This window comes from Grammomys surdaster, unplaced genomic scaffold (assembly GCF_004785775.1).
Source record: "Grammomys surdaster isolate TR1022 unplaced genomic scaffold, NIH_TR_1.0 946, whole genome shotgun sequence".
NCBI lineage: Eukaryota > Metazoa > Chordata > Mammalia > Rodentia > Muridae > Grammomys > Grammomys surdaster.
This window is the reverse complement of record NW_021605365.1, coordinates 318,501-333,167: the sequence shown is the minus strand read 5'-3', so window position 1 is coordinate 333,167 and position 14,667 is coordinate 318,501. Positions and strand designations below refer to the sequence as shown.

Genomic DNA, 14,667 nt, shown 5'->3' with positions numbered 1-14,667 from the left:
TCAATATATTGTGGATATCCTGTCCAGCACATATATATATATGTATATATATGTATATATATATACATTATATATATACATATATATACATATATATGTATATATATAATATATATATATACATATATATACATATATATATGTGCTGGACAGGATATCCACAATATATTGACTAGATAAATGGTGGCCCTAGGTGGTCAGACCACCTGAAAGTGCCTGAACTCTGAAGACACCAAAGGCTAAGGCTGAATCCTAATGTTGCCCCCCCTTTACACAAAGACTTCTCTGAGTATTTCACCTCTCTGAGCCTTCCGAGGTTTACTCATCAGAACAGGTACTGGCCAGAGAGTCATGGGGAGAAGCAGAGGAGCTGACGAAGAGTACTTTCTTCCATGGCGCTGAGGGCAGAAAACCCTGGAGTCTTAGTTTCATTTCTGTTCCCCTGAAAAAGCACAAAGGGACAAAGTATTTATTTTAGCACACGGTTTCAGATTACGGTCCATCGCTGCAGGGACTTGGAGCAGCTGACCGCATCACACCCACAGTCATGAGCAGAGAGAAATGAATGTGTGCATGTTTGCTTACTTGCTTGCACTCAGCTCTTTTACATTTATACAGTCTGGGCCCCAAGCCCAGGGAATGGTGCCACCCACAATGGGTGAGTCTTCCTACCTCAGTCAAAGGAATCAAGACAACCCCCCCCTCCCACGAAGGCATACCCAAAAGACGGCCTGATCTAGACAAACTCTTCAGGTAGACTCTCTTCTCAGATGATTCTAGATTGAGTCATGTTGACAGTTAAAATAAGCCATCACACCCAGGTCATGTTCTGGCCAGTGGGCTTCCTTCATCTGCTTCTTACACCCCACCCTCTGCATCCCCAGCTGCAATCCCAGAATCAGCTGCTCAGAAGGGAAGGCAGGAAGTAGAATCCAGGCCATGCCTGGACCCTAACCACCTCTCCAAGGCTTGAGTGTTCAGGGCCACACTATGCTGAGGTCCCAATGCCTCCCACAAGACAGGCAGTGTGATGTAAGAGCAGCTTTACTCCTAGGGGCATTGCTTGCAGTAAGGGGTGACCATGTCAGCCACTGTCACCAAGAAAAGTAGAATGCATGGAAGCTGGGGTGGGTAGGGGGGCAGTCCTTGGGGGCTGAGAGCAGGAGGAAGGCTTTGTAAAAAAGGCAATGTGAGACCTGTGGGATACACCACAACCAGCATCCCACACACACCAGAGAGTTGCTGAGTGAAGTCAAAGCCAGAAAGTGGTTATCACGGACATTCTGTCTACTCAGAACCATTCTACAGTTAAATTAATGTTTTTAATGGTAAGTAGCAAAATAAACCAAAATAACAAGAAAGGAAGCAGAGGAAGAGAGTGGCCCCAAACATTCACCTTCAGCCAATACAAAGTGACATCCAAGACCCAAGCTGCTATACACATGGGCTGGATGTTCACTCTGGTCCTGGGCACCGCTTACGGGTGCCCAGGGCCACCTCCAGGGCCCATAAGAGCATAGGAACTGGGTTCCCAGCCACTAGACGTTGGCAAAGGTGCTGTGCCATCTAACTCCCTGCCCTGTCTTCCTGGTCCCACCTTCAGGGAATGGGTCGCCATCCCTGGCACCCACTCAGAGCTTCCCAGGGCAGCTCTCTGCTTTGGTTTCCTCCTGCCTCCGGCACTCTGGCCAGTCTGTTCTCAGAAAGCACAACTTGGCTGTCCCATCTCTGCATCCCTCCTCAGCACTTAATCAAGTGCCTGGTACAAAGTCATAGGTGCTAAAGGACTGTCGGTCAGCTCAGCTAATCAATTACAGCAGACTAAGGGGACGAAGCCATGCTTGTCATTCCAATTTTCCACCTGATGTTCTTGAGATTGGCAAAGTATCACAGCCTTCTGGGGTGCCTGCTTCTTGCCCAGCCTCCCCAGGTGCCCAGGCTTCCTCAGCCAGAGGTCAGTGTCTTCCTCCAGGACTGACTGAGATCGCCCAACAATATCAACCTATCTCCTCCTGCTCGCTGGTTCAAGCTTGTAGAGCAGCCCAGGCCCACTGCAGGTGGGCAGAGCTGAAGAGGAAGAAGGAAGAGTTGTTGTAGACATAGTTACTAGCACCTGCTAATTGTGCTTAGTGCTACTTCCCCCAGAAACTATAGAGGACAGTTCATGAAGGTCCCATTCAAATGTCCCATGAACCCTGATCCTTGACCCCAGAAGAGCAGGAGGTCACTGATACAAGAAACATAATGGTATGTGGCCCAGGAAGACCTGATCTGCCATGGACCTGAATGGCCTTGACAAATTATCCAGCCCTTCAGCTTAGTTTGTTCCCTGGAAATCCTGGTCAACTGCCTTCCAGAACTCATGATCCATGACCATCAGCTATACTGGCCATGGTGCCAGGCCTGACCGTGTCCCTTAACTGCCATTCACTAACTGTGTGTGTGTCGGGGGTGGGTGTAGGTATTATGGAAATTTTCCATGCCTCTGTCTACTCATCTATGAAGTGGAGAAAATCCATAGTTCGCAAGATTCCTGAAATGTATGTGTGTGCATGGGAGTGTGTGTGTGTGTGTGTGTGTGTGTGTGTGTGTGTGTGTGTGTGTGTGTAAAGCCCTGAAACACAAATGCTAAATAAATGTAGTCTGGGTTCTGCACTATTGCCAGGTCTGAGTCACTGAGAATGTGTAAGTTACCACCTGACCCTCCAGAACCCCAGAAACCAGAGAGACCAAAATGAGACGTGACTAGAAAGTATCTGGAGGTAATTGGGCAGGAGAAGAAGAGACTTGGGGGCACTGAAGACAAGTCTGTAAGACTAGAAGGAGTAGGAATAGAAATCTGGGTGCCTTGGGGTTCGGCAAGCAGTAGGAGACCTGGGACCAGACAGAACTTCTCAAATGTTCCTTTGAACATTTGAGCCTGTCTTGGCAACTGCTTCCCCCTGACTCTGCTGTGAGGGAAGGCTGTCTAGGGATGGCACAGAGAGCCAGAATTTGGGATTTGGGCCACTGGTTTCCCCACCTCCACTAATCCCACCTCACCACCCCCAACTCCTTCATCTTCCCCCCCCCCCCCACCCTCCCTACCCCAATTCAGGATCTGTTACTACTCAAAGCTGAGCCAGGCAGGTTCATTCAGACTTTCATCTATCCTGTGCACTGATCGATGTTGACTGTGGCCTGATGTGCAGCCAGAGGCCCAGTCATTGCTTTGGGTACCCTTAGCTGACTGCTGCTGAGACCACCACCCCCCTCTCTCTCTAGTTTAAGGCTAGAAGTTGTGGCTCCTCTGAAAGTCCAGAACCCTAGATGCTAAGGAGCCCAAGACCATGTCCTCTGGCCTCTTCATATCCCATCAAAGGCACTCGCAGAGCCCAGGGAGGACCAGGGTCTTTTGCCTGCGACCATCCAGTACAGCTCTCCATCTGGCCATAAAGACACAGATCAGAGGCCTACGTGACTCCTGATACAGTGGCTGGCCTAAAATGGATCCCCAGGGTGACTGTCCTTCCATGTAGCAGTGATTCCCAGAGCCTCACACTATATCCAGCCTCCGTCTTCAACCTGATCCAACCTCAGAGATCCATTCAGAGGGAGCTCTGTCCCAAGCTGCCTCCCAGGGGTGAGGCAGGCACAAGGACAAAAGATTCAAAGGCCCCTTCCAGGGAACTTACAATTTTGACCTGAACGCCAAGACATCCCAAACCCCAATCCATCCCATCTCCTCCCTCTTCCCTTCCTCCTTTCCCTTCCCCCATCCCTTCCTAAGCCCATGAGCTTTCCCTTACCCTCTAGCTGAGGCCTGAGTACTTGTCAACCAGGCTAAGCTAAGGACCCCTATCGAAGCCTGCCGTTCTCAGTCTCTCACTGCCATGCCCACGCCATCTCCACCCAGGGATGGGAGGAAACTCCTAATGCTAACTCCTTAGGCATTTGTGCTTTTCCTACGCAGGAGCTGCCGAGGGCTCCCCACTGCCTTCCAGGTAGGATTCTTGCTCCTGAGCACTGCACAGGTTAACCCTTGCCCACCAAAACAACTCTCACTTCTCAATCCAACTTCCTGCTGCAAGAAAACCAGGAAGATGTTGTTATTGTTAGACGTTACTATTTCCATCATTTTGACTAGGCCCATACAGTGCTGCATGCTGCTAGTACCAGCACTCAGGAGACTGGGACAGAATGATCCTTTGAGCCTAGGTGACACAGGCCAGTCTGAGAAATGTGGTAAGACCCTACCTAATAATAATATAAATTGCTATTGTTGTTATTATTAATGTGTTTCTACCTCTAAAAGTAATAGAGGGTTGGAGATAGAACTCAGTGGTAGAACAAGTGCACAGCCCTTAGGTCAATCCTTAGTACTATAAATAATAATAGTAGTAATAATAACAATAATGGATTGTTTCTGTAGAACATGCAAAACTGTATGAAAAGAAAATTAAAATCAATAATAAGCTCATTATTCATGGATAAATTCTGCAAGCTTTAAGCTATTCCGCTTGCTCTTTCCCGGTGTTTATGCATATGCACTTTTTGTCTTCATAGATTTAGGATATGATCCCACCATATAGAAAGCATTGTGCTTACTGTTTTTGACATAATACAGTGGGTTTCTATGTAATTAAGAGACTCCTCAGGAGTAGCAGCACTTTAATGGCTGCAAATATTCCACCCCATAAATATACCTTAATATGTTTAACTAAAGCCTATTGGCGACCATTTGGAGTGTTTACAATTTTTCACAATGAAAATGCTGCTATAAACATCCGTGTTCATAAATCTTTGCTCCGACCTCTGGTTATTTTCCCAGCAGAGATTCCTAGAAGTGGTACCACAGGGTCCCGGGTCGATGCATTTCTAAGGATCTTGCTGTTGTATATGAAAATGCTTTTCTGGGAGGATCTGCTGGTCCCTACTCATTGATGACAGCATCACCGGGGCCATTTTCTCTGCCTCTAGTGTTTCTTCCTGAATATCTTAGCTTCAACAGCCACCTGTGGGAACCCTATCTCTTCCTTCTTCCCTTCAGAGGTTAGGACAAATATCACCTCCTTAAAGTCCTCCTGATGCCCCAGCTAGGGCCCTTTCCCTCCATCCCTCATTCTACCCCCACCTCAGTCACTCCCCAAGCTGGCCAAGTCTGTCATCGCTCTCAATAGTGAGTGTTATAATTATCTCTACTTTGGGGAAAACACTGAACCTTTAAAGTGCTCCACTGAAAGGTTTCATCTGATTTACTTCCACGTGGAAGTGTCTTGAGATCAAGGACTTCAGTTTGGTCATCTGGTCTACCTCTCCTGGCCCTCTTCCCCAACCTAGAGTGTAGCCCAACTGCAAGCTACCCTTGAGTTGAAGGGCACTGTTTGTTTTGCATTTAATGTTCCTTGTCCTGGTGGAATGAACAAAGCTGCTCCCTCTGCAGGATTGGTGGAGGCCAAGAGGATAGGGTAGGATATTCTAGTCCTCACTCTGTCAGACACTTGTGGTGTAGCTCTGGTCCTCTGCTTCCCTCTAGAACTTAGTTTGCTTCTCTGTAAAATGGGCATGTTGAACTGCCCAATGGCCCACACTGCAGCACAGACCCCTCCTAAGGCCCCTGCTTGAAGCCTCTGCTCTAGACCTATGAAGCCCTTGCACAAAGCTAGCCTGGGGCGGGGGGTGGCCCAAAGGAGCTGAGCCCTGAAGCAAGCCTGGCTGCAGGCCAGACTGTGTCTGCAAACACTGACCTTGGCTGCTGCAGGGATTTTCCATGACACCAGCACTCTCTCTCTCAACTCCCCCATTCTACATGGGCCTGGGAGGCTGGGGGTGGGGCACCAGAGCTTTTCTGCATAAGAGGTCCCCAGGCACTAGACACCTGTGGGGTGTGACACAGTTCAAGAGAGAAGGGAAAGACAGGAAGTCAGGAATGGGCAGTGTGGGAGCTGGTGCTGTAGAGTGGAGGGCAGGGTCTGAAAATGGAGCCGACAAGATGGAACCAAGAGGCCCTGGGAAGGGGCAAGGGAGAAAGAAGAGATGGGTGCCTTATTACAGAACTGTCCTTCCAGGAGTTCTGGCCTGGAGGGTGACAAACCCCAGACCCAGTTCTGCATGTTCATCCCCACCCCCACCCAACTCCCTAGAGTCCTGGTGCCTTCGCAGACCTAGCTGTGGGCTGAGCCAGGCCTACAGCAGTGGGATTATTTTAGGGCCTAGAGTTGGCCTCATTTTGAAAAGGGAAGGGGTATACAAGACAGAGCCAGAGCTAAGAGTCAGCAAAAAATCCTGAGATGGCCACCTCTCCTTGCAATTAGGAATTTGGGGAGAGAAGCAAGAATTTGGGGGTCACCATCACTGCACAGACTCCAGAGCCTTACCTTCTAGAACTTTGGCCTTCCAAGTAGAACAGCAATTGATGATGGCCAGCCCCAACCAGGTCCTGTGCATGACACCAAGGGGACTCGCCACTGTCTGAGGGGGTCAGAGCCCTACAGACTCCTCTGTGGAAAGAGTGGACAGAAAGGAGGCTGTGAGCAAGGAAGAGGAGGCCCTTCAGGTGCCTAGAAGAAGCCCTAGAGCTTCTTAGACAGGATGCTGTCTGGCTGGATCTTCCAGAGATTGGGTTCATCTGCACTCTCTGCAATGTCTGCTAGACCAGCCATCCTTCCCCTCCCCTCAGAGCAGGACCCGGGTACCAGCCAGATGCCTTCCAGATGCTCTAATGTACCCATTCTGGTCCTGTCTCCACATTGCTATGGTCCCCAGACCTCCAGCTCTGAGGGGCACAGTCCCCAAGAATCTTTTCCAGGCAGTCATGGCTCAAGCCTGTCTGCTCCTGTCCACTTTCCTTCTGATATCCCTTCTCCAACCTGCTGGAGTGGACCCTCCCCAGAGCCCACACTGCCTTCCTTCTGCTCAACAAGCCAAGGCGGCACCCTCAGGCCATCCCCTCCCCCTATTCTCAACATTGACCCAGTGTGCAAAGCCTTTGGGTGTCTCAGACCACAGGTCACCTCATTCATCTTTCCCCTGGGACAAACATTAGCCCTGGCCAGGGCCGTATTTACTCTAGATAAGCGGGTCTGCTGGGAGACAGGGTACAGCCAGAAACTGCCAAGGTTCTTCTAATCTGCCCAGAGATGGGGCTCAGAGACCCAGAGTCAGAGAATGACCTGGAAGAAGGGCCTCAGAAGTTCTTGATGTGACAGAGAAGGGCTTCCCAAACCATGCTCAGAGGAACCCTCACTTAGCAATAAGCACTGTGAGAAAAATGTTCTACATGAGAAACATAACACATTTTCCCAGCTTTTCATGGGAACATGGGCGGGTACAACCCTGTGACACTTAAGTCACATGATGAAAAAATCTTTTTAGTCCCTATTTTCCCCAATTTAATTGAGTCAAACAATCTTTTTCTCATCCAACCCTTAACATACCACTGATCTGGTATCTGAGGAAATTAAAGTCACTAAACACTGATTATAGGATGTTGCGGGGGGTGGGGGGACTTTAATGATCATGCAATCTTGGGGACCCAAATATATTCACATTCGCATTTCAAATCTAGTAGTTCACCAAATCTCCCATGAGGTTGATACTTCAGTGTACCCATTTCACAGATGAGAAACTCGAGATTCAAAGGGTTACAGAGCCTGGCCAAGTTTAAGAGTTGTTTGGCTATAGAGCCTGTGTGCTTTCTGTTTCACTGAACTGCAGATTCCCTACCTATCTGCAGCATTTCCAACATATAAGGATAGCTTAATTCAGTCTCACAGAATCAATTATCCCATGCTAATCTGAAGTTTCTGATTGACAGGTGTGTTCTTAATTGATTTTGATGAGGGAAATAAACTAATTAGAGTCTTAACAATCATCACCTTGGCGCCTGATCCATGTAGTAAAAGACTGTATTTGATCAACACTTCACAAATGGGAGCTTTGATCCTGTGAGTGGGTGAGTGAACAGAGAAACTACTAAAAGGTGTTTAGGACAGTGAAAAATGGCAGGATAGGAACCAGGGACGGGAAGTTACGACCCAAGACACAAAGTTAGTAACAGCCAAGCTCAGGGCAGACCCCAGCCTCCTGCCTCCCAGACTCCAGCTCCACACACTTGGCCCCACTGGAGGACATGGCCAAGGGCCCACCTTGGGGCCAGCTAGGCCAAGGGTAGGAGGCAGGCAGGCTAACACGCTCCCAAGGCCAGTGGGGAGCAGGTGGCCAAGACCAGGCTATTACCAAGTGCTTAGAATTCTGCTTCAAGTAGAAGGAGCCAGGCCACTGGGAGAAGAGACCAGGAAGAGGGAAGGCCAGACACAACCCCTTGAGGCCCCCCAGGTCTCTGGAAGCCAGAGCTACAACCAGTGGCTGAGTTCCTGACACCAGGAAGATAAGAGAATGGAGGCCTGAGGCTTTCAATACTGCTGTTTAGTTTCTTGCTACCCTAAAATATTTATGCTAATAATTAACATTTATGTCCAGCCACAGCTTCCTCTGTTGAATTTTTAAAAGAGATTTTTTTATTCCATTTATTTATTTAGAGAGTGTATGTATGTCTGTGTGTGTGTGACTGTGTCTGTGTGTGTGTATGTCTGTGTCTGACTGTGTCTGTGTGTCTGTATATGTGACTCTGTGTGTGTCTCTGTGTGTGTGACTGTGTCTGTGTGTGTGTGTCTGTGTATGCCTGTGTGTCTATGTGTGTGACTGTGTATCTGTGTGACTGTGCACATATTCTATGGTATATTGTGGAGGTCAGAGGAACTTGTAGAATCTCCTAGGAATCAAATCAGGCCATAGGCTTAGCAGCAAATGCCTTTACCCACTGAGCTGCCTTGCTGGTCCTAGTGGCTTCTGTGCCCCATGTCCTAGATCTAAGTCACTTCCTATGAGGAGTCACAGCTCTGACTGAATGAGTGGTTAGAGCTTCGGCCACACCTGAACAGGTACAGCCGCAGCAGGAGGCTGGTTTCATTATCTAGAGTCCGTGGCTATGTCCTCATGTCGTTACCACCCCTAGGCCTTGAGCAAACCGCTCTGCTCCTCCGTGACTTATCTGTAAAACCCCAAGCCTGGACCAAATGATTAGTAAGAACCTTTGTCTCCATCTGTGATAGATTCCGGATGAGAGACAGAGAGAGAAGACAGGGACAGCCCTAATGAGGGCTCAGGGAGGCAGCGCCAGAGTCTATGCTCAGGATATGAGTTCTGGCTGTTTGGCCCAACAGGTACTGGGGGAGGGTACCCAAAAAGAATCAGCCTCGAAGAGCAGCCCCTGTGTGTGCTGATGCTCAGAGGGACTAGCGGAGCCCTGCCCCCAACCAAAGCCTTGAGGCAGCAATGGGTAATTCTTTTTACCTTCTCCCTTGCAAAGCCAAACTAGGCACGCTGCTGCCCTGCTGCAGGGGTACAGTGTTGGCCAAACTCCCGGTGACTTCCCAGAAGTCCAGGGTCCCCGGGGACTGGCTCCACCCTAGCTGGCAGTCCTCCAAGCTAGGCACCCACGTCAGCAGGTCCTCGTGGCTTCTTTGCCCTTTCATCCAGTGACAGTAAGACAGACAAAGGGATAGGCATGCTCACCCTCGGCCCCAGATGAAAAGCGTCTGTCTCCAGGGCATCTCCCTGTTCTCACTGATACCTCAGCTGGCTCAAGATAGTGCCTGTGGCTGAGGCTTCACGTGGAATGTGCTTCCCTCTGGGCCTCAGTTTCCCCTCCTGATGTGGCACTGGCATGAATACAGAGTGAGAAATGCCTGGAGGTCATAGCCAACTCAAAAGGACCCTCCAAGGCTTCTCCACTCCAGTCGCAAAACTGTCAGTCACAAGTCACAAGAGTGACCTTGGGGGTTGTTCATGAGGACAAAGTTAAAAGTTTATTCTAAGGGTGAGCGTTCTGATTAGTGAGTCTGACTTGTGGTAGGGAGTGAGGGCCAGCCTGGCCATCTGCCCTGCAAAGGTCAAGCATTGGCTCTGCCCCTGGTAGGAGCCTCTGGTCAGGCCTGGATGAGTCACTCAATTTGCGAGTTACTAAGTTGGGGGTGCACTTATGACTAAAGGTAGGCTCTGAGTACTGCTCCCCCCCTCGGGGGTGGGGAGCTGAGCAGAAGCAGAAGGATGAAGGGGGAAAGCACTGTGGGGGAGGTAGAGGCACTTCTGGGTGCCAGGTGAGGATCCAGGGCAGTGTCTGAGGGCTACAGCCAGCAGGGTGGAGCAGGAGAGCTGTTTTGTAGGCAGCCTATCCAGGCACAAGAAGCCTGGCAGGTGGGCCCTGGGTTTTCCTGAAGAGCAGTAGTCTTTAATGGAACCCAGAGCAAGCTGGGGAGGGCTAGACAGGTGCTTTGGAAGGGTTCCTTCCTCTGGGGGTGGCTACGGATGGTTTTACACACACACACACACACACACACACACACACACACACACACACACAGAAGTCTGTTTTCAGATGATTCTCCAAGGGCCACTCACAGTTGAACACTCCACAGACTCCAGAAAGCTTCCCCATTTGTCTCCTTCACTTCCTGAGGCAGATCTGGACAAGTGCTTAAGGCATGGGCCTGGACCCCAAGTACAGACAAGGCAAATGAGCCCAGAGACAGAAAGAGATTTGCCCAGGGTCACACAGCTGGGGCCATAACCATGCTGTATGCTCTGTGTAGAGCTCTGACCCCAGTGTCATATCCAGAGAGGACTGGGGGACCCATACACAGTGTGGTGCTGGTCTGGGGGACAGGAAAGGACAGGATGAGACTCTGAGCTAGCTGGTGGCATGCCCAGCTGTCGAGGTGAGTTGTGGTATGGCTGTGGGGCCGAGCTGGCGTGCACAATCTGTTCTCACTCCACAGGGGTGCGGGCAGGCTAGGTACCATGGCTCAACTGCACAGCCCTGGCAGAAGGACACGACCACTGGCTAGAGGCTACAGTGGGGGCAGGGAAGCCATTCTAAGGACAGTCTTAAAGCCTTCACCCCACAAACGTCTGTTCCCAGACTTCTCTGAGCTTTAGAATCCTAACGGCTAGCCCTAAGCTGGCAGAGGAGGCTCCACTGGAATGCAGCTGCTCCCAAGTCGGGCAATCTCTTGGAAACGTGAGAGTACTCTGCCACCTCCTTCATTATTAATCAGAGTGTTATTGTTGGGCATTTGAGATGTCCCAGGCTCTAGGCTAAGTGCATCAATACATTATCTCACTTATTCTTCCAGCACCCTTGCTGCAAATGATATATTAGCCCCATTTTACAGATGTGAAAATTAAGGCTCAGAAATGTCTTATATAGATGGGAAAATTTGAACTCTGATCGGGCAATGCTCATAATATCCTGATCTGCAATGTAGTTGTGATGTGTATATTGGGACTCCCTTGTAAGGTAGAAGTTTGAGGGGACCATTACAGGCTCGCTGGGGCTCCCCTCAAATTAATGCTTAGCTTTGTGTAGTTGGGAGACCTGGAGTTCATAAATAAGCCTTCTCAGAACTACCTAAATAAAGCACTAATCACTTTCAGCTAGAAGGAACCCAGGAAGCCTGCCTGGAAGAAGTGGTGTTTGGTTGGGATTTCCTAAGACTCAGAAAAGAAACAATCCTGCTCACATTCTTTCATTCTCATAATTCTCTTAATAAAAACTGAAGTGTTTATGCTTACTGGTCTGGTGGGAGAAGCACGTGGCCAGAACAGATTTCATTTTCAAATAAAAAGACAAGATCAAAGAGAGAGTGTCATTTGTTCAAGGTCACAAAACCACTAGTGATAAAGCCAGAACTTGTGCCCAAGGCTTCTGGTTCTCATCCAAGGTCCTTCCCGACTCCTCACCTCCCCCGCTGCCCTGCCCCTGCCCCAGATTTCCAGGAAGATTTTGCTGTTGTTACTGCTTTGAGAAGGGTTAGTAGCCCAGACTGCCTCTCCAACTCTCATTCTCCTGCCTCAGTCTCCCTGGTTACAGGCATGCACCACTATACCCAGCTCAGGGCAGAACCTTTGACAGTTATTTGATGCTCAAGAGGGGCGGGTGTGACTCTGCTTGGCTCCCAGATGGGAAGAGTCCAAGCACAAATGTGGAGGACGGAAGCAGAAGAAGGGAGGACCACAGAGACAGTCTAGCTGGTGACAGGAGCACACCTGAAGGACACTCGAGACCCCTGCCTTGCCAATGGCGATGTCACACGCGTCCGCACACACACACACACATGCACACACATGTACACATGTGTGCACACACACAGGCATGTGCGCTCACACACAGTCACACACATGTACACACATGCGTGCACGTGCACACGGGGACATGCATGCACACAGACATACGTGTAGGCTCACACACGCACACACGTGTGCACACACAGGAGCACACACACACATGCACACGGACATTCGCACACACACAGACAGAGCCTACTTTTGGACCAAATCCATAAGAAGACCCCAGTCTCAGACAGGGTGGAAACCCGGGAGTACCTATTAATTCAGCTGTGGGGATAGGGTTGGGGCATTGCCAGGTCATCTGCCTAGGGAAATGGCAAGTTGCCAGTGGCCACCGCACCACCACCAATAAGCCTTGGCTGCAGCAGGGAAACCATCATGAAGCTATGTGTGCCTCAGTTTCCCTCCCTCCACACTGAATCGCCATGTCAGAAACCATTCCATCCAAATACCTGCTCTCACAGTCACGGGCACGGAGGCTGGCAGAGGGCAGGGAGCATGGCAGAGCCCACAGGTATTAGACAGGAAGCCAGCTCTCAGCTGACCACCTGCCATTCACACACATACATTACCTCCTGCCTGCGGACAAACCTGCCAGCAGAACCAGGAGCCGGCTCCTGCCAAGAGACACGAGACACTCATGTTTTCAAGAAAACAGATTCAAGTTCAAACTCGGATTGCTAAACTTCCGGGCAGTGTGACCTGGAAAGTCTCCGCCTTCTGGAATCATCATCTAAGTGCGTCCAGTGTTACAAACGAAAGGTTAGCCCAAAGTGAGGAACACAGATGTGCCCACGCGTGGAAAAGCAGATTCAATAGCCAAGTGCGGTGGCGTCAGACATGGTGGTGCAAGTCTGTTTGTTACCCTAGCACTTAGAAGGTGGAGGCAGGAAGATGAATGTGGTGGGTTCAAAGCCAGTCTGCTCTACAGATTCAGAGATCCAGGCTAGCCATGGCTACATATCTAAACCCTAGCAAAGAAAGAACTGGGGGAATGGGGGAAGGCAAATGCAAAACCTGCAAGGTGAGGAGGAAAGGAGGAGGGACCCCTGCCAGGCCAGCCCCACATCCTGTGCTTTCTCTCCTCTCCCGGATCTCTCCAGGCTATGGTCATGCGGCGCCCAGCACGGACGGAGGCAAGGTGTTCTGCATGTTCTACGCGCTGCTGGGCATCCCGCTCACACTGGTCATGTTCCAGAGCCTGGGTGAACGCATCAACACCTTCGTGAGGTACCTGCTGCACCGTGCCAAGAGGGGGCTGGGCATGCGGCACGCCGAGGTGTCCATGGCCAACATGGTGCTCATCGGTTTCGTGTCGTGCATCAGCACGTTGTGCATCGGCGCCGCTGCCTTCTCCTACTACGAGCGCTGGACCTTCTTCCAGGCCTATTACTACTGCTTCATCACCCTCACCACCATCGGCTTCGGCGACTACGTGGCGCTGCAGAAGGACCAGGCGCTGCAGACGCAGCCGCAGTACGTGGCCTTCAGCTTCGTGTACATCCTCACGGGCCTCACGGTCATCGGCGCCTTCCTCAACCTCGTGGTGCTGCGATTCATGACCATGAACGCGGAGGACGAGAAGCGTGACGCGGAGCACCGCGCGCTGCTCACGCACAACGGCCAGGCTGTCGGCCTGGGTGGCTTGAGCTGCCTAAGCGGTAGCCTGGGCGACGGCGTGCGTCCCCGCGACCCAGTCACGTGCGCGGCGGCCGCGGGCGGCATGGGTGTGGGCGTAGGTGGCAGCGGCTTCCGCAACGTCTACGCTGAGGTGCTGCACTTCCAGTCCATGTGCTCGTGCCTCTGGTACAAGAGCCGCGAGAAGCTGCAGTACTCCATCCCCATGATCATCCCGCGGGACCTCTCCACGTCCGACACGTGCGTGGAGCACAGCCACTCGTCTCCAGGAGGCGGCGGCCGCTACAGCGACACGCCCTCGCACCCCTGCCTGTGCAGCGGGACGCAGCGCTCGGCCATCAGCTCGGTGTCCACGGGCCTGCACAGCCTGGCTACCTTCCGCGGCCTCATGAAGCGCAGGAGCTCGGTGTGAACCACAGCCAGGCCTGGAGCACCTGTGAGCCAGCGGGGTGGGGGACCTGCCTGCAGAAGCCGCAGGAGTTGGCCAGGAGGCCCCCCCAAAGACGCCTTCGGGCCCCATGGGAAGTCCCCAGCCCATCACCACCACCACCACCTCTACTCTTCCCCAGCCCCTAAATCTCCAACTGTGCGGGCTTTCACCAGCCAGCAGGAGGCCGGGCTCTGAGGACCCCTGGAGCCCCCATCGGAGCCTGAAGAATTCCGAGAAATGTGAAACTTAGGGGGTGGGGAGACGACGGGGAAAGCAGCCACGGGGAGCTGCTGAGAAGCTCCCCAGTCCTCAGAGGCTCTGCTGGGCCCCAGACCCCTCACCTTCCGAGGGAACTAATGTTCTCGGGTTTTGTTTTCTGTTTTGGTTCGTGTTCTCTCTCTCTCTCTCTCTCTCTCTCTCTCTCTCTCTCT

The 14,667-nt window shown here is 51.3% G+C and overlaps 1 protein-coding gene across 1 annotated transcript in view; it reads left to right on the top strand.

Moving 5' to 3' along the window:
- The window catches only part of Kcnk3 (potassium two pore domain channel subfamily K member 3), a 34,569-nt gene extending 19,911 nt beyond the window's left edge, over nt 1-14,658 (top strand). The window contains exon 2 of the mRNA XM_028782925.1: nt 13,272-14,658. Coding sequence (XP_028638758.1) covers nt 13,272-14,218 — 947 coding nt within the window. The 3' untranslated portion in view covers nt 14,219-14,658. The remainder of the gene's footprint in view (nt 1-13,271) is intronic.
- Nucleotides 14,659-14,667: the final 9 nt, after the last annotated feature.